General features: G+C 42.3%; 1 protein-coding gene across 2 annotated transcripts in view; it reads left to right on the forward strand.

Moving 5' to 3' along the window:
- rims1a (regulating synaptic membrane exocytosis 1a) overlaps window positions 1-19822 on the forward strand; it is a 135915-nt gene that overhangs the window by 55807 nt on the left and 60286 nt on the right. For both annotated transcript variants that reach the window (XM_088351707.1, XM_088351706.1), the window contains exons 5-11: window positions 1569-1828; window positions 5101-5771; window positions 13761-13801; window positions 14695-14808; window positions 14908-15007; window positions 16901-17024; window positions 18425-18471. In XM_088351707.1, coding sequence (XP_088207833.1) covers window positions 1569-1828; window positions 5101-5771; window positions 13761-13801; window positions 14695-14808; window positions 14908-15007; window positions 16901-17024; window positions 18425-18471 — 1357 coding nt within the window. The remainder of the gene's footprint in view (window positions 1-1568; window positions 1829-5100; window positions 5772-13760; window positions 13802-14694; window positions 14809-14907; window positions 15008-16900; window positions 17025-18424; window positions 18472-19822) is intronic.

Below are 19822 nucleotides of genomic sequence, written 5' to 3' on the forward strand. Positions count from 1 at the left end.
CAAAGTCGTTTCAAAGCGCAGGATATTCTGAACTAAATGAACACAACGACATTGTGGGAAGTAATTCGGTCTTCGAGAAAGATATAAAGAAACGCATGGACACAAATACTCGAGACAATTATCACTCACAATGCTTAGTTAGCTAATAAAAAGTGAACCAAAATACTCTTGAATCTAAAATGTATAGTACCAAGACTAAAAACTGTGCAACAATGAGATGAGACCTATTCAGTCGTCAGTTATAAAAAAAAAATTGACTGATAAATAAGTGCACAAAATGGGCAAAAATATGGTACTGCATTTGTGGTCCAATTACTGGCGAATTTGGGGTTTTTGGGTGCACCTTATACTCTGGTATTTATTTTTTTTATTCATTCTTTACAAATAACTACCACTGTCAGGACCAGAACAGAAACAGGACCCACTTGCGTAACGTTACTCACAGTTTTATTGGCTAGAAGGGAAAATATTGCACACACGATCAGGAGATCGCTGGTCGCGGGGAGCAGTTTGCTCGGATGCGGAAGTGGTATTTCCGTGGCGAGCGATGGTGGTGTCAGGAATGGAAAAAAAAACGGGTCAGTAGAAGGGCAAAAACGTGATCGAGATCGGAAACAAGTCGAAAAGCCAGGGGAGGAGAGTCGACGTGGTCGAGATCAAAAACGGATCGTTATTCGGGACAGGAGAGCAGACGTGGTCGAGATCAAACAGATCGTAGCGGGAGACAAACAGGAACAAAAACACGGGATAGGTGAAAAAGGGCTTGGCGTGTAAAAGCAGAGATTTGCAGATGGACCGACAAAAGGGGATTGACAGGACAGAGTTTAAATACTGACAGGGAGCCAATCCGGATTTGTTTTGTATGTGTAATAACCTGTGAAGCCCTTTGAGACTCTTTGTGATTAAGGGCTATACAAATAAAAATGACTTGACTTGACTTGACTATAGTGAAAGAGCAAAAACGTGGTCGATATCAGAAAATGGGTCGTTATTCGGGACGGGAGAACAGACGTGGTCGGGATCAAAACAGGTCGTAATTCGTGACGGGAGAGCAGACTTGGTCGAGATCAAACAGATCGTAGCGGGAGAAAAACAGGATCAAAAACACAGGACAGGCGACAAATGCTTGCCATGTAAAAACAGAGATTTGCAGACGGACCGGCAAAAGGGGATTGACAGGACAGAGTTTATGTACTGAGCCAATCTGTCAACAAGCTGCAGCTGGCGCCACACGGGCGGGGCCAATTGGGCGCCATGGCAACCGTGACACACACGGGTGCGGCCAATTGGGCGCCATGGCAACCATGACCACCATATTGTCGAATAATACTGTTTAGTCAATCAGAATCAGAACACAATACACATTCGTGAAGTACCAATAGTATATTTTATCATTCTAAATCCAGCTTATGTGTTGAGTATCTACTGCAGGTGTCCCTATTTGGTACTGTAATGTTATATTGAGAAATAATATTTCTCTTTTACCATTATACATACAATATGTTGAACATTTAAGAAAATCAGAATATTTTTGCCATTTTCTGTGTGATCTCTCCTGTATTTTGTAGGTCATCTGGGTTTGTAACAACTGCCGAAAACAACAGGATATACTGACCAAGCCCGGCCAGTGGTTCACCGGTCCTTCAGGAAAGCCCAGCGGTCTTGGTTCCGCAGTCAGCGAGCCTTCTGTGTGCCAAACCCTCAGCGATAAGAAGCTCAGATCCCACTCCCAAGCCCCTCCAGGCTCCACAACATCCCTAGAACCTAACCCGGCCGGGGCACCTGGGAGCATAGACTTCCGGTCACGGAGTGAGCCACCACGAGATACGTACGTATTTCATGTTTTATTTTATTTCACGAAAGCTCGAGAATTGGGAAATGGATTTGAGGAAGCAATTCCTCAATACAGTAATCCCTCGGTTATCACGGTTAATGGGGACCAAGACCACCTGCGAAAACTGAAAATCCGCAAAGTAGCGGCGCCCCTTCAAAAATGCTTAAAAAACGTATACAGGTATACAGTATACCCCTTCTGTATACAGTACACCATATAGAATACGAGTAGAGAGAGAGAGAGAGAGAGAGTGAAATTCATGTTATAACAAAAAAAAACAACTGTAAAATATGTTGTACGTACACGGAATAGGACTGCGGCGAAACCACTACGAACCATTCAGTATGATTGTATTACCCGCTCTCAACCACATGCAGCCATCGCAGTTTATTTCGCTTGTCGGTTACATATTGAAAATGAAAACAGTGAAATTGTGATATTTGATGAGTGTTTGTGAAGCGATTTGGGAAACAACAGTTAAAAAAATGGTCTCTGTTCATTTTAATGAAAGTGAAAGAGCTACCTTCTGACAATAACATCGAACGGCTTTTACGACAAATACACGAAACCACACACAATTAGCCGTGTTTAGGTAGTACAAACAACCCCTCGCTTTTGACTGAGCCCCACATAAGAAGGGGGTGAGGTGGGAGGAGTTAAAGGAGGGGGGGTGAGCGAAGCCTCCCCCTCCCCTTCACAATAAGAGTGTCCACACCGTGTCCTCAGTTGACATAAGCTCGCGCTCAATGGCGTCAAGTCAATAAATGCTTTTATTGAGAAGGTAAGGTATATTTTTTAGACCCACGAAGCTCTAAACCCGCAAAAATGGAATCGCGAACTAGCGAGGTTCCACTATATTCCACTCACACAACCAACTTTACGAAAAAGAGATTATTTGAGGCACAGGGGAACCATGTGAGGAACATATTAAGCTTACCCACAATATGTCACAAGCCAGAAACGGAGTCAGGACCCAGTAGCGTTTGTTTACTCAGTTTTATTGCTAAAGAGAGAGAGTAGTGCTTGCTTCCACGATCCGATAGACGGACACGGGTAGCAGGTGGCAGGAACGCAGAAGTGGCACTTCCGTGTCGAGCGAGGATAATCGTAGGCAGCAGGAATACTGGTCAATAGCCGGGACGGGAGAGCAAGGGTGGTAACGAGTCCAGAAAAGACGTCGGCACCAGGTATCAGGCAGGAAACAGGGCAAAACAAGTCGATGGTCGGGACAGAAGAGCAGGGCAGAAATGGGTCCAGAAACAGGTCGGCAACAGGTATCAGGCAGGAGAAAACAGGGCAGGAAAATGTCGGAAGGTACGGAGCTTGCCTAGCTGGGAGCATAGGTTCGCAAACGGTCTGACAGCTTCCTCTTGGAAGCCGGGGGTTTAAAAAGGGTCTTTGAACCAAATTAACAGTTGATGGTCAACCTCAACCCAACAATAACACTTAATTGAGATAAGAGTTCACCAAAATACAAACCAATGTACCGTAAATTCCGGACTATAGAGCGCACCTGATTATAAGCCGCACCCACCACATTTTAAGAGGATAACCGCTTTTGTACTTACACAAGCCGCACCTGCATATAAGCCGCATGCGACCACATTAGAACATGTAACACAATCACGAAATTAACCCAAACCCGACTTTGAGTCCCATAATTGTAACTGGATATGAAGAACACAGTCCAAAACAACAGCCGGCAGATTGAACGTAAAATGATACCGGTACTTAATATACAGTGGAACCTCGGTTTTCGAACGCCTCTCAGTTCTCGGTTCTTGACCAAAAATTTCGAGAAATTCTTGCTTCGCTTTTCGTTCCAAAAATCGGAGTTCGAACGCCGGTACGCTAGGGTGCGATGCTGAGCGGCGTGTAGATTGCCCCCACCCCTTGTGAAGAACTGTTATGACGTGCGCGCGCACTTCTTTTTGCTTTCGCTTTAGATATCAGTGAACGGAGTGTTTTAGGCCCTAGTTATGCCTCCGAAGAAGGTTGGTGCAAGCAGCAAAGTTGTTACAGGTGAAAAAAGAAGGGTAGTGCGTACAACTATTGCATTTAAGAAAGAAATAATAGCAAAATATGAAGAAGGTGTGCGAGTTTCCCTTCTTTCGAGGGAATAGAGCATGGCTTCTGCAGACCTTCCTCAAAGGTAAGAAATCCTATTCATAATGGTTTTCTTAATCCTTTAACCGCTCACCACTTTTTGTGGAGACCCGGGTGCTAAATGACGTGTAAACGACCTGATTTTTTTAGTTATACACGTTCATGTTAGCGTAATCTTTCGTACGGAAGATTACGCTAACGCGAACGTACGATTAGCCTGGGTTAGCTTCATGTTCACGTTAATGGTAAGCATTCAGGGTGTTGGAACGGATTAAAACGATTTTACATTACTTTTAATGGGAAAAATGATTTTCGGTGATCGAACAAATCGGTTTTCGAACAGGGTTCTGGAACGGATTATGGTCGAGAACCGAGGTTCCACTGTATGACGCAGACCTGCAGAGTCCGGGTCCCGTTGAAAATAATCCCCCCCAAAAAAAATGTATATTTCCAAAGGTAAGGGTGGGAAAAATATATATCCACTATTGTCCGCTGCGTCCACAAACACGTCTCACCTTTACTCCACTTCCCATCGGCCCCCGTTGTATTCGCCCCTTCTTCTTGATTCGCCCGTGGAAAACATATCAGAATAAGTCTCTAAAATAAATACATTACAAAAATATACAGTTGCAAATACATATTATACATGGTTACACATCTTTACAAAGAAAGACGGTACACCGAGAGAGTTTTCAAAGCTTTAATAATAATATTATAACTTTCATCCCAAACTGTGTCTGTGAAGGGTAGCAAAACGCTACTGGGAACACGCTCGCAACACAGGGAAACTGGTCTGTTGAAAAAAAAAATGGTATTTGTAAAAATCATGGTAAACCGTGCTCATCTTCCTCCTTTTAACTGGGGTGATTAAAGTCGTCTTCCCCAGTATGGGAAAGAGACTTTGCCATATAGACGTCGTCCTACGCTCCTTTATTCTAAAACACGCTTGCAGCACACTCGCCTATATTCCACCGGTCTAAATCTTACCTTTTGTACTCGAGCACTGCTGGCGGCTTTTAGAAAAATTACATAAATTGGCCGCATCACTGAATAAGCCGCAGGGTTGAACATTTGGGAAAAAAGTAGCGGCTTATAGTCCAGAATTTACGGTTATGTTCATGCTACTCATTTTATTCGTTTTCCCGTCCCAAATTCTTCAGGAGAAATGGACGAGATGGTGGAGGAACCGGCCGTGGAGAGCGAAGATCAGGTCACCCCACGCTGCAGACCCAGGTTTCCATGGACCGGGACCTCCGGGGCGAATCCAGGGAAAGCCGGCGTCTCACAAAAGGACGTTCTTTGGAGATCGATCCAGTGGGAGGAAGTGGTAGTTCCAAACGGACACAAGAGGGGGGCTACCAACACAGTGGTGGCCCCCCTCGACAAGCAGGTCCGGTCCTTTCTGTAGGCCGGGGCCATCCCGTCCAGGTACAAGCCGGTGCGACAGGGACTATGGGCGAGGTAAGGGACGGAATAATTCCCGGACAGAGGACTGTCAGTGGACTGTGTGAACAAATCCTAGCGCAGCAAGACCACCCCTCTCAACTCAGAGATCCTCTAAGTTCTGGGACCGGGTCGATCCCCGGTCAGGGCCACGCCGTCAAACGGACAAAAAGGAACAAAGCTGACAGCATGCTACGAAACGATTCGCTCAGCTCGGATCAATCGGAGTCTTTGCGCCCACCGCCGCCCAGACCTTACAAATCCAAAAGGGGGCTGGGGGCTGGAGGCAAGAGGCAGACCAGTGTCAGCAGCTCAGAGGAGGAGGGAGGGACCACTCCTGAATACAGCAGTTGTGAAGATGCTGAAATTGAAAGTGTGAGCGAGAGAGGTGAGTCGGATTTCTATTGTATTAGAGTGGAAGAGCAAAAACGTGGTCGATATTAGAAAATGGGTCGTTATTCGGGACGGGAGAACAGAGGTGGTCGAGATCAAAACAGGGTCATAATTCGGGACGGGAGAGCAGACGTAGTCGTGATCAAACAGATCGTAGCGGGAGAAAAACAGGGTCAAAAACACAGGACAGGCGACAAAGGGCTTGCCGTGTAAAAACAGATATGCAGACGGACCGACCAAAGGGGACAGACAAGACAGAGTTTAAATACTGACAGGGAGCCAATCCGTCAACAAGCTGCAGCTGGCGCCCACGGGCGGGGCCAATTGGACACCATGGTAACCGTGACAGAAGCTGGTGCTACACGGCGGGGCCAATTGGGCGCCACGGCAACCGCAACAAGTGGCCCTCCTAAAAATAGTATTTTGTCACATATATATATATACACCGTGTTTTCCTTACTATAAGGTGTGGTGAATTAATTGTGTCAGGACCAGAACGGAAACAGAACCCACTCGCGTAACGTTACTCACAGTTTTGAATGAATGAACTTTATAATTTATTTGTTTTATTACAACAACAAAAATTCTGTAATGTCAAAATACAATTATAGAAATAATATTGCTGCTATACTGCAATACCTGAATCCTTTTTCTTTTTTTTTCTTAAATTAGAAATTGGGATAACCTTGTCAGGACCAGAACGGAAACAGGACCCACTCGCGTAACGTTTACCACAAGTTTTATTGAAGGAACGAGGAAAGGGTGCGCCCACGATCCGGTGTTCGCTATCGTAGTCTGCTTGTGATCCGAACACGAGAGTGGATCTTCTGTAGCGAGCGATGGCGGTGTCAGGGACGGAAAACTGGTCGGTAACTGGGACTAGGAGAGCAAGACGTGGTCGGGGTTGGCAACGAGTCGTAAGCCAGGACGGGAGAGCAGACGTGGTCGGGATAAAAAAACGGATCGGAATTCGGGACGGGAGAGCTGACATGGTCGAGATCAAAACAAGTCGTAGCGGGAGACAAACAGGAGCAGAAAACAGGACGGTCGTGAGTCAGGGTCGAAATAAGGCTTGCCTTGAAAAACAGAGGTTCACAGACGGACTGACAAAAGGGGACTGGCAGGACAGAAAAGGCACATTCCAAGGCAAAGTGCGGTTCACGACAAACCTCTCATAGTTTGCCCTCAAACACTGAAGTCAGATTTTAGAACAAGTATACTTCACTTTACGTAAGATAAAACAGTGTATAAAATAGTATATAACTTCACCAATCAGAATGCAGAACAGAATGCAAGAAAGATTGAAACCGTGATCCAGCGAGGGGATAATGTATTCCCAATGGCTGGCTCAATTTGTATTGGATTCGAAGTGTAGCATTTGTTCTCTGTCCATCTTGTTAGTAGAAGAACCTCAGCGCTTAGTGCATTTTGTTTTATACACACTAGTTCAACCTCGGGGCCGGAACCAGCAGCATGACGGTCACTGTGAACAGCGTGCATGCTAACAAGCGCGTGTTGGGCCGTGTGCCGGTTAGAGTGTCTAAATGTTTTGTGGAGTGTCACATTATATCGTTTTCAGTCGGGCCCTGAGGGAGCCGGTTGGTGGTGACAGTCGCACTAAAAGTGGACATGCTTGTTTGCGTGTTTGTTGTGGGTCCGTTTGACCCCGTTTGATTCCCACGCTGACCTTGCGTGGCATCGCATAGCAAACAATGTCCCGAAGCCGGAGAAGATACGGCTGTTTACGCTCTAATGTTGTTAGCTTCGAGTGGGGTGATGTCACGTCGCTGCTAACCGTTTTTGGGGTTGAGCTTTTAACTGCGATTGCACAAAATGGATTTATGTACCGTCAATTCAGGACTATCGAGCGCACCTGATTATAAGCCGCACTCACCACATTTTAAGAGGAAAACCGATTTTGTACTTACACAAGCCGCACCTGTATATAAGCCGCATGCGCCCACATTAAAAAAATGGAACACAAATTTAACCCAAACCTGACTTTAAGTCCCGCGATTGAAACTGAATGTCCTTCATTAAAGGACACAGTCCAAAAGTCAAAGCCGGCAAAATGAACGGAAAATGATACCGGTACTTAAGGTTTGATGCAGACCAGCAGAGTCTGGGTCCCGTTGAAAGTAATCCAAGGACAAAAGTGTATATTTCCAAAGGTAAGGGTGGGAAAAATATATATCCACTATTGTCCGCCGCATCCACAAACAAATCTCACCTTTACTCCACTTCCCGTCAGCCCGCGTTTGTTCCGCCCCTTCTTTTTAATTCGCCCGTGCAAAACATATCAGAATAGGGGTCTCAATTAAATACATTACAAAAATATACAGTTGCAAATACATATTATACATGGTTACACATATTTACAAAAAAAGATACACCGAGAGAGTTTTCAAAGCTCTAATAATAATAATATAACTTTCATCCCAAACGGTGCCTGTGACAGGGCAGTTAATGGTAACAACACGCTAGCAACACGCTCGCAACACAATAAACGGGTCTGGTAAAAAAAAAACATACCGTACTTGTAAAAATCACGGCAAACCGTCCTCATCTTCCTCATGTGCTGCGTCATGTCCCTTTCTTTTTGCATTTTGCATGATGAGAGTATGTTTACACTAATTTAATTCATGCACAAGCCAAGAAGTTGCAGTCTTCCTCGGTGCATATATTCCAACGGTCTAAATCTTAAAAATAACATAAATTGGCCGCATCACTGAATAAGCCGCAGGGTTGAAGGTTTGGGAAAAAAGTAGCGGCTTATAGTCCGGAATTTACAGTACACTACCATTCAAAAGTTTAGAGTCGCTTAGAAATTGTATATTTTTAAGGAATATCACTGTTTTTTTCAATAAGGTTAACATTAAATTAATCAAAAGGGCACCCCATACATTGTTAATGTGGTAAATGAATGAATGAATGAATGAAAACTTTATTCGAACATCAAAATAAAAACAGAACAAAAACATAAAATTGAATAGAATAGACGAACAAAATAAACCTTTATTGTCATTGTTACAAAATGGGTTGAACATATTGTGACAACAAAATTGGACGTGGCACTCCAGATTCACATTTAACAGTGAGGATAAAAGAAATAATCGGATTAACTCCAGTTTATGTAGCTTTAAACTCCAAATTTATGACACTTTTAATCCAAAGTTGTTGGAGTTTTAACTCCAAATTCCTAGGTTAAACTCAAAATTTACATCATTATCTTAGTCAGCGCTAGGAATACGTTAAGCTGGTTGATTTTTACCTGCGGACAAAAACAAAACATGCGATTCTTTCATTAGTTGTGATTGAACTAATATAATCCCCCGAGATCTTATTATTATATCTATCTTCTTCCGCCGAAATTTAACGCAAGGGGCCCCGGAGATCAAAAAAAGTCCCCATCCGGAATAATGGGTTTTGAGATTCTCCCATCCGGAGTACATGGGCCCATTCATTTCTATGGGTAGTCATGGAAACGAGGGCTTTTCCACAGGGTAGTCATAGTAAGCAGGGACTGTCTAGGGTGGCTTGAGGGGGCCCGACCCACATTACCTTTAACCATGGGTAAATGGTGAATTCCAAAGAGTGGATGCTAGCGAGAGGATGCTAACAGCTATGTACGCCGCCAGCGTAGCCAGCCCAAACATTAGTGCAAGCTAGCTGTAAAAACTGTTAATGATTAGTTGGACTGGCGTAGTATTAGCGATGAGAGGTTGATGCTATTCTTACTCATGCTAGCTGACAAGTATTAGCGCAAGCTAGCTGTAAACACTGTAGGCAATGCTAACTTCTTCATAGTAACATATTTTTTTTGTAATGGCTGTATATTAACGACTTCATATTTACACATTATGCTAATGGCCTCATGTTAATGAGTTATGCTAACGGAAACATTCTCAAAAGTGATGCTAACGGCTAAATGCTAACTGCTTCATGCTAAAAATTTTTGGTAATGGCAATATTTTAACGACTTCATATTTACAAAATATGCTAATGGACTCATGTTAATGAGTTATGCTAACGGTTACATTCTCAAAAGTGATGCAAACGGCTAAATGCTAACTGCTTCATGCTAAAAATTTTTGGTAATGGCAATATTTTAACGACTTCATATTTACAAAATATGCTAATGGGCTCATGTTAATGAGTTATGCTAACGGTTACATTCTCAAAAGTGATGCTAACGGCTAAATGCTAACTGCTTCATGCTAAAAAATTTTGGTAATGGCAATATTTTAACGACTTTATTTTAACAAAATATGCTAATGGACTCATGTTAATGAGTTATGCTAATGGATACATGCTAAAAAGTGATGCTAACAGCTAAATGCTAACTACTTCATTCTAAAAAAAATTGGTAATGGCAATATTTTATCGACTTCATGTTTACAAATTATGCTAATGGCCTCATGTTAATGAGTTATGCTAATGGGTACATGCTAAAAAGTGATGCTAACGGCTAAATGTGAACTTCTCATCTCATCTCATCTCATTAGCTACACCGCTTATCCTCAGTAGGGTCGCGGGGGTGCTGGAGCCCATCCCAGCAATCATCGGGCAGTGGGCAGGGGACACCCTGAACTGATCGCCAGCCAATCGCAGGGCACACGGAGACAGACAACTCACTCTCTCATTCACACCTAGGGACAATTTGCACCGGACAATTCACCTGAAATGCATGTTTTTGGAATGTGGGAGGAAACCGGAGTGCCCGGAGGAAACCCACACAAGCACGGGGAGAACATACAAACTCCGCACAGGAAGTCTGGAGCTGGATTTGAACCCACGCAGGAGGTTCCCAAGACATGAACTGTGCCGCACATGCGCTAAGCACTGCGCCGCCATGCTGCCCTAAATGTGAACTTCTTCATGCTAAAAAATGTTGGTAATGGCATTATTTTATCGACTTCATATTTACAGTCCCCCCCACAGAATCAAGTGAAAAATTACAAATCAGAGTTAAAAACTTTATGCTAACTCATAATGCTAACAACTCAGCGCTACCGGTTCTCTACCAACATCTGCCAGATCAATCACAACCCTTACAATTGCCGCTGGAAATTGTCTAATTTGATAATACAATGCCGTTCCTTTAGGTAACTATCCCAATAACGTCAGTATTACAATATTCAACTATGCGGTTCATTACGACACTCAATATTCTAACATCGAGCAAGTGGGGCTTTACAATGATCCCTTTTGTCGGAGCAGGTTTTAGTGTATACACTCCAGCACGGCAGCAAGACAGTAGTTCTTTTTTTAGCTTGAGACAAAGACAGGATCAATTATGAGATGTGGTTGCTGGCAGCCGAGAGGCACGCAGGCTTTTAAATCATTTGACTTTTTTTTTTTAAGAGATGGCACCGGAAACACTCCCGCTCACTCGAATATGCTGTCAGTCTTTTATGTAGAATCCTGCTCCCGATATGTAAAAACATCCTCTTTCACACCGTCAGCAACCAATTTTTGAAAAGAGCCTGAATGCATCGCAACACGTCATTGTCAGGATATTCAATGAAATCCGTCCTGATTCTTCTTGGCAACCTTCTATTTTTTTTCCCGGATCGCAAACATACATAACAGTCCGACGTTCATGTTTGAGTTATGAAACGGAGAATTTAGTTTATGGTGAGATTACATAATATCACTGCAATAAACAACAATCATTTTCCCATGATTTGAACATTCGAGCACCACAACGTATAAAACGGGATAGTCTGTCTTTAACTACACTGTATATGACTTTATATTGGGTTTTATTTGATGTTTACTGCTTTCCGACAGAGCAACAGATCAATTCGTCTTTATATTGCCTTTTATTGGGTAATATATGGGGGTGGCACGGCTGCTGGGTGGCTAGTGGGCAGCCCCACGGTGCAGAGGCTCAGGGTTTGAGTCCAGCAACCGCAGCCTCCCGGTGTGGAGTCTGAATCTTCTCCCACATTCCAAATTATGCAGGTTAATTGGCCGGTCCAAATTGTCTCTAGGTGTGAATGAGCGAGTGAGTTGTCTGTCCCTGTGTTCCCTGCGACTGGCTGGCAACCAGTTCAGGGTGTCCCTTTTGGTGTCGCCCCAAAATATACGCAGAGAGGAGATATGGCAAAAAGGGAACGCTCTTTATTGCATTCGAGCATGCAACGTTGATTCAAGCAACGTTCGAGCAATGTTTCTCTATTCTCTTTTTATGTTGGCATTTATAGTTTGTTCAAAACAAACTATGATTTTTTTTCCCGGCCCGGCTTGCTCAGCACAACAGCTTGTGACTTCCTGCAATGACATCCTGCCATGACTTCCGCCAGGTGTCTACATACAATAGGTTATTGTCAGCTCCAAAACTATTTGTTCAAGTTAATTCCCGGTTAAACTTCCCTTATCATTAGTTATGTTCTACTTTCTACAACAACCCCTGCCCACTGCCTGAGGACAGCTGAGATGGGCTCTAGCACACCCGCGACCCTACTGAGGATAAGCGGTGCAGATAATGGATGGATAATATATAGTTTGTTTTTCCCAAATATATCTGTAATATGCTCACCTGCTATGACATTGGAAGGAGCCTGGGTATAGTAGTAGTAGTAGTAGTAGTATAGTAGTGGCTAATAGGACAGTAGTATCATTAATGTATATGCATTGTTAAAAGTTAACCCTTTTTTTAACTGTTGTTTCGAAATAAATAATAATAGAATAAGAAAACAAAGTAGCAAAATAAAACTGTTTTCGTTTCATGTTCAATGAAATGTCATGAGCTAAGTAATTAGCTTTCTAGCTAATAGTTAGCTATGATTGACCGCTGCTTCTAAAACCTGAAATTTATATGTTCCTGTATACAAAAAAAACCACATTTTTCTTTGAAAATATTGCTTGTATCTCTAAGTAAATTTTAGTCAAGGTATCAAATGCCATCCGGCAGATGTTTTTGGTCAATCCAGATTTAAGAAATGACTTAATGAATCTTGCAAAATGTCGATTTTATGAATAACAACAGATCATTTCAAAATAAGGTTTTGTGTAGATTTGGGGTCAGATTTTACCTTATGATGTTTATGTGAATAAAAAATGATTTTGGACAAGATTTGTTTGTGTCCGAATGTGTAAAGTCAGTGGATATACTGTATATTTTTCCCACCCTTACCTTTGGAAATATACACTTTTTTCCTCGGATTACTTTCAACGGGACCCGGACTCTGCAGGTCTGCATCAAACCTTAAGTACCGGTGTAATCCCTCGTACTTCGTGCTTTGTAACTTCAATGCATCGCGGGTCGAAATATAGTCCGCAATCCATTATCCCCTATTGATGTGAGCAGAGACCACGAAAGCACATTTGAGTCAGACCAAGTGGCTTTTACTCCCGCTCTGTCTGCCAAAAAGTGAACAGTTCTCGTGTACCCATGATCTATTATCTCTGATCGCATTCTGCTCAGAGAGAGGACCAGCAGAGCCTGCTTTTTTCGGGTTTCACGGCTCTTTTTTGCCTTTGATTTCCAATTAAGTTTAAACTACACTTGTGTGGCTGTGATCCATTATTCCCAATACCATGATGCTGCAAGCAGGGACAACAGAAGGCACTTTTGCTGGGAGCTGAGCGATCCTGGCCTACTTAAAGTGAAATGCAGGGTTGTGGCCGCGATCCATTATCCCCAAACAAATATTGCTGTGACCAATTTTTTGGGGGGGTTCAGGCCACCAAAGCGTGCCTTTGTGGCCCGACTAAAATAAACTGCACCATTTTGGCTGTGATTTCTTAGCCCTAGTCCACTTTTGTTGAGTGCAGGGACCGATGAAGTACTTTTGTGTCATGGCTGTTTTTTCATTATTATTTTTTTCTTTTCTGCTTAAAATGAAGGATGCGGGCCATTCTGACACACCGAAATTGAAATGCAAGGTTGTGGACGTGATCGGTTATCCCCGGTTGACTATTGAGTGTACAATTATTACTCAACTTCACTTGATTAAATTGTATTTTCTGCTTTCAGGGGACTGGGAATGTTATCCTCATGATCCCACCGTGTGGCATGTAAGTATTTCTCCATCCGACTCAATCTTATTCCCACAAAAGACAGCAGCAAAATGATGCACTGCATGTATATCAAATAGCTCGCTCATTTCTTGTGACATAATTTAGGAAATATATGTATTTTATAATTATTTTCGAATACACTTTCGAACACCAAGAACACATTACAGTATTTTACAAATTTGTAAATTGTTGTAAAAGGATAGTGGGATGTTTGGGCGCGTTCTAAGAGATGGGCAGGGCACCTGTATGATGCAGCAGGGGTAAACCAGTGAAAGCTGTCCGGCCCTGCTGTTGAACAGAAGAGTGTGTTGTATCACCCTGACCCGAGTGACATGGCCGGTTTCTTGTGTCCCGTTTCATCTGGAGGGACGAAAGCATGGACAACTTAGGTGCCGAGGTGCCTAACTTGTTTGGGTGTTTGGGCATTTGGGTTGGCCATGGTCCCACAAAATTTATGTGTGGTTTTTGGCTATTTTTTCCCTTTTATTTTATTTGTTATTGTATGTGTTTGTCTTGCTGTCGGTCACCCCTCTTGAGGGATATGACCAAGGCAGATAGATAGATAGATAGATAGATAGATAGATAGATAGATAGATAGATAGATAGATAGATAGATAGATAGATAGATAGATAGATAGATAGATAGATAGATAGATAGATAGATAGATAGATAGATAGATAGATAGATAGATAGATAGATAGATAGATAGATAGATAGATAGATAGATAGATAGATAGATAGATAGATAGATAGATAGTCGATTTTAAAATTGAATAGAACTGTTTTTATCGTCGTTTATATGAACGTTGTGAAACATTGAAAGGAACAAGTTTGGAAATGCCACCCCAGGGTTCAAAATGAATTCACTAATATGTCTTTCTTACTGTAGCATCCCGTAACCTGGCAACCATCCAAGGAGGGTGATCATCTGATTGGCAGGATCACCTTGAGTAAGAGAAGCACAGCCCTGTCCAAAGAAGCTGGGTCTCTGTTGGGATTAAAGGTCCGGTTAGGGCGACTATGACACTTGAAAACAATAGTTCAACAAATTAATGGCTGCAAGTATTTGACTTTCCTCTCTCGCTCTCTTCCCGTACTGTAGGTGGTCGGGGGTAGAATAACCGAGTCGGGAAGATTGGGTGCCTTCATCACCAAGGTCAAGAAAGGCAGCCTGGCTGATGTGGTCGGACACCTGAGAGCAGGTCTGGTAAAATTGAGGAATTCTCAAAAATAGAGAGGAACCAATAATTATTAGTTTGGGACATACCATTCATGTAAAACACTGGTTAATTGATTGATTACATGTATTTATTTATTTACAATTGCAGTGGAATTTCTAAACTTCCTGTGATTTCCAGCTCCAGGTTATAGATTACACTAAGCCCAAAAAAAACACCAACAAGTAGCACTCTACTGTATAATAATGTGTATTTTTGCAGCTAGTCATTTGAGTAAACGTCATGTCCTGCACGGTTGTCATGGCGCCCAGCTGCCCCCCCCTTGACACCGGCTGAGACGCATTGGACTGATTGCTTTTGGAGTACTTAAACGCTCCTTTTGGGACTGCCCGTTGCCAGACCATTGCTTTACCTTGTTGAAGACCTATTCATGCCCGTTTGATCCGAGTAATACCTAGTTTGTAATTTTGATTGCCTTTGAACCTGTTTTGTTTTTGGTCCATTTGTGTGTTGGACAACTTTTCTTTCATAATTAAAGAGTCAGATCGTCTACGCATATGAGTTCCGACTTCCTGCTTCCCGGTCTGTTTCCTGACACTAAATTAAAAGCAGAATACAGAAGTGTCACGGACCAGGAACAGAGACGGGACCTAATAGCGTTGGTTTTACTTAGTTTTCATTAAGAAAGAGAACAGTACTTGCATCCACGATCCGATGATGGTCGGTCACAGGTAGCAGATAGCAGGAACGCAGAAGTGGCACTTCCGTGTCGAGCGAGGGTAGTCGTTGGCATAGAGAAAAACAGTCGATGGCCGGGGTGGAGGAGCAAAGACAGAAACGGGTCCAGAAAAGAGGTCGGCAACAGGTTTCGGGCAGGAAACAGTGCAAAAACAGGTCGATGGCCGGGACGGAGGAGCAAAAACAGAAACAGGTCCAGAAAAGTGGTCAGCAACAGGTATCAGGCAGGAAACAGGGCAGGATAGTGTCGGAGAGTACAAAAGCTTGCCTAGCTGAAAGCATAGGTTCGCAGACGGTCTGACAAACAAGTCGAAAGCCAGGAGAGGAGAGTAGACGTGGTCGAGATCAAAAAACGGATCGTTATTTGGGGCGGCAGAACAGACGCGGTTGAGATCAAAACAGGTCATAATTCGGGACAGGAGAGCAGACGTGGTCGGGATCAAACCGATTGTAGCAGGAGCAAAAACACGGGATAGGCGAAAAAAGGCTTGCCGTGTAAAAACAGAGATTCGCAGTCGGACCGACCAAAGGACAGGGAGCCAATCCGTCAACAAGTCTGCAGCTGGCGCCACACAGGCGAGGCCAATTGGGCGCCAAGGAAACCATATACAAATATAAGAAAACTAAAACCTATTGAGTATGTAGAGCAGGTTATTTTAGGTCCAAATCCAAATTGGGAAGAACTTCATTCAAAATTAGACGATTCTGGTTCCTCTGCTTCCTATTATTAATCCTAGTAAACAATTTTGGGATGTCCATGTCAAATACCCAGATAAGCTATCACCTTCTAATTCAAGCTTGTTTTAAGATCTCTTTATGTGAGATGCATGCAATGTTAATTGGACGAGCAGGAGCTAAATTTAGAAAGGACTTTGTTTTCTTTTCGTTAATAGAAATATACTGAACATCACACTGCTGCAATATCACAATGTCCTCCACACTGGGCAGAGAGCAGCCAATAATTGTCTGGGCTAGGTTGATGACTAAGGTGTGGTACTGTATTGTGTTTTTGGCTGATATTAGAGAAATGTATAGTAGCAATGTAGGATCAGGACACTAATTCTAATGTACTGTAAGTAGACTGAAAATTGGTTCAAGGATGCGACTAGCAGTTCAATTTAATTTCTAAAATGACTTTGACAGTTTTAACAACAGCTTTCTCACGACATCTCATTTCAGGGGATGAAGTTTTGCAGTGGAACGGCAAACTGTTACCAGGAGCCACCATGAAAGAAGTTTATAACATTATTCTGGAATCGCAAGCAGAGCCCCAAGTCGAGCTAGTTGTATCTCGGCCTATTGGGTATGTTGAATGTCTTTTAATACCTAAATAATTTAATATTCTAACAATATTTGACTTGTGAAGAAATATCTGCATTAACATATTCAGAAAAAAACATCTATCGATCCATCTCTCTATCTATTTATCCATCCATCTATTTCTGTCTCTTTAGTGATCTATCATCCATCTATCTATCTCTGTCTCTATCTATCTATCATCCATCTATCTATCTCTGTCTCAATCTATCTATCTATCTATCTATCTATCTATCTATCTATCTATCTATCTATCTATCTATCTATCTATCTATCTATCTCTGTCTCAATCTATCTATCTATCTATCTATCTATCTATCTATCTATCTAGACATCTACCTATCTATCTATCTATCTATCTATCTATCTATCTATCTATCTATCTATCTATCTATCTATCTATCTATCTATCTATCTATCTATCTATCTATCTATCTATCTATCTATCTATCTATCTATCTATCTATCTATCTCTCCAGACATCTAGATATCTATCTATCCAGACATCTATCTATACAGACATCTATCTATACAGACATCTATCTATACAGACATGTATCTATCTATCTATCTATCTATCTATCTATCTATCTATCTATCTATCTATCTATCTATCTATCTATCTATCTATCTATCTATCTATCTATCTATCTATCTATCTATACAGACATCTATCTATACAGACATCTATCTATCTATCTATCTATCTATCTATCTATCTATCTATCTATCTATCTATCTATCTATCTATCTATCTATCTATCTATCTATCTATCTATCTATCTATCTATCTATCTATCTATCTATCTATCTATCTATCTATCTATCTATCTATCTATCTATCTATCTATCTATCTATCTAGACACCTATCTAGGCATCTATCTAGACATCTATCTATCTATCTATCTAGACATCTATCTATCTATCTATCTTGACATCTATCTATCTAGACATCTACCTATCTATCTTGACATCTATCTATCTAGACATCTACCTATCTATCTAGACATCTCGGTAGACATGTATCTAGACATCTATTTACCTATCTAGACATCTATCTAGACATCTATTTACCCACCTAGACATCTATCCATCTATCTAGACATCTATCCATCTATTCATCTATCTAGACATCTATCCATCTATCCATCCATCTCTATCCATCTATCTTTTATCTCTTTATCTTTCTATCTATGATTTTAGATGCTATTAAACTACGTTCCCATTCTATGGTGATATTCAAGCAAATTTTGAAGAATACCGTATTTCTGTATCTGGCATTATGTTCGCCTTAGCTTTGGCAAATCGACAAAATTGACTGCATTCAAGCTGGCGTGTCGTAAACCTGTAAAAACACTCAAACAATCTGCCTTTTTCTTTTTCAGAGACATCCCGAGAATCCCAGACACATCCCACCCTCCATTAGAATCGAGTAGGTTTCAGTATATTGTATTCTTTCATTCAAAGTATTAAGTCAAGACAAATCATGTTGTAACCCTAACCCTAACCCCTAACCCTAGCCCTTAATCACAAGTGGTCTCAAAACCTTAGCCCTAGCCCTTAATCACAAGGAGTCTCAAAGGGCGGCACAGACCAAACTACAGACTATTATTACACCATCTGATCCAGAACCTATTCGTATTATATCTTTGGTCCTCTGATAGAATCGAGTGGGGTTCTATAAACTGTAGTCTTTTTAGTCCAACTAGCATTTTATTTCTTATTTTTTGTTTGGTCCTCTGTCCATTCACAGCCTGATTTATTCTAATGCACTTATGACGCATGAACAGTCACAGTGTATTTATCACAAATAGACGTGATATAACACAGGATCCGTTTTTTACAAGCTACTTCATCCAAATACAGAAGTCGCCCATCCAATAAAAGCACAGACTCAATGGAAATGCAAATATCTGTACATTAAAAATGAGGGGAGAAAACATCCTTGGATTTTTAACTTTCAAGCGGAACAGAAACAGATCTGAATTTCACGTAATAAATTCCAACCTGGTCTAAAAACCGTCCCCTGAGGTTTTCTTTTTATTAAATCACCTAGGTTACATTAGCGTGTGTGCGGCACAGTTCTGAGGTCATGAGATCCACCCTTCCTGTGTGGGGTTTGCATGTTCCCCCCGTGCTTGCATAGTTTTCCTCCGGGCACTATGGTGTCAGAGACCAGAAACGGAGAAAGGACCCACTTTTCCGTTTGTTTCTCTCAGTTTTATTGAGGAGGAAAAGGCTTGCACCCACGATCCGGTGATCGCCGGTCACAGGTAGCAGATTGCTCGGAACGCGGAAGTGGCACTTCCGTGGCGAGCGAAGGCAGTTTCGAGAGCGGGGAAAAGCAGATCGATGGCCGGGACGGGGGAGCAAAAAGCATAATCGAGTTCAGAAAAGGGCTCGGACCATCACACAGGAATCAGGGTCGAAAAGGCTTGCCTAGCGGGAGCTGAGGTTCGCAGATGGACTGACATTGGGTGACAGGAGGCCATGCATTTCAGGTTAATGGCCGGTCCCTAGGTGTGAATGAGCGAGTGAATGGTCTTTGTCTCTGTGTGCCCTGTGACTGGCTGGCAACCATTTCAGGGTGTCCTCTGCCCATTGCCCGAAGATAGTTGGGATGGGCTCCAGCACCCCCGCGACCCTACTGAGGATAAGCGGCGCAGATAATGGCTGGATGGACAGTTACAAAAGCAACATAATTGGCTGATAGTGACAATGATGTAAACAGTGCACAATAGTCATAGTCAACAATAATAGTAATCATAGTCAATGACATACAT

Source organism: Urocampus carinirostris, chromosome 13 (assembly GCF_059441175.1).
Source record: "Urocampus carinirostris isolate Australia breed hairy pipefish chromosome 13, RoL_Ucar_1.0, whole genome shotgun sequence".
Classification (NCBI taxonomy): Eukaryota; Metazoa; Chordata; class Actinopteri; order Syngnathiformes; family Syngnathidae; genus Urocampus; species Urocampus carinirostris.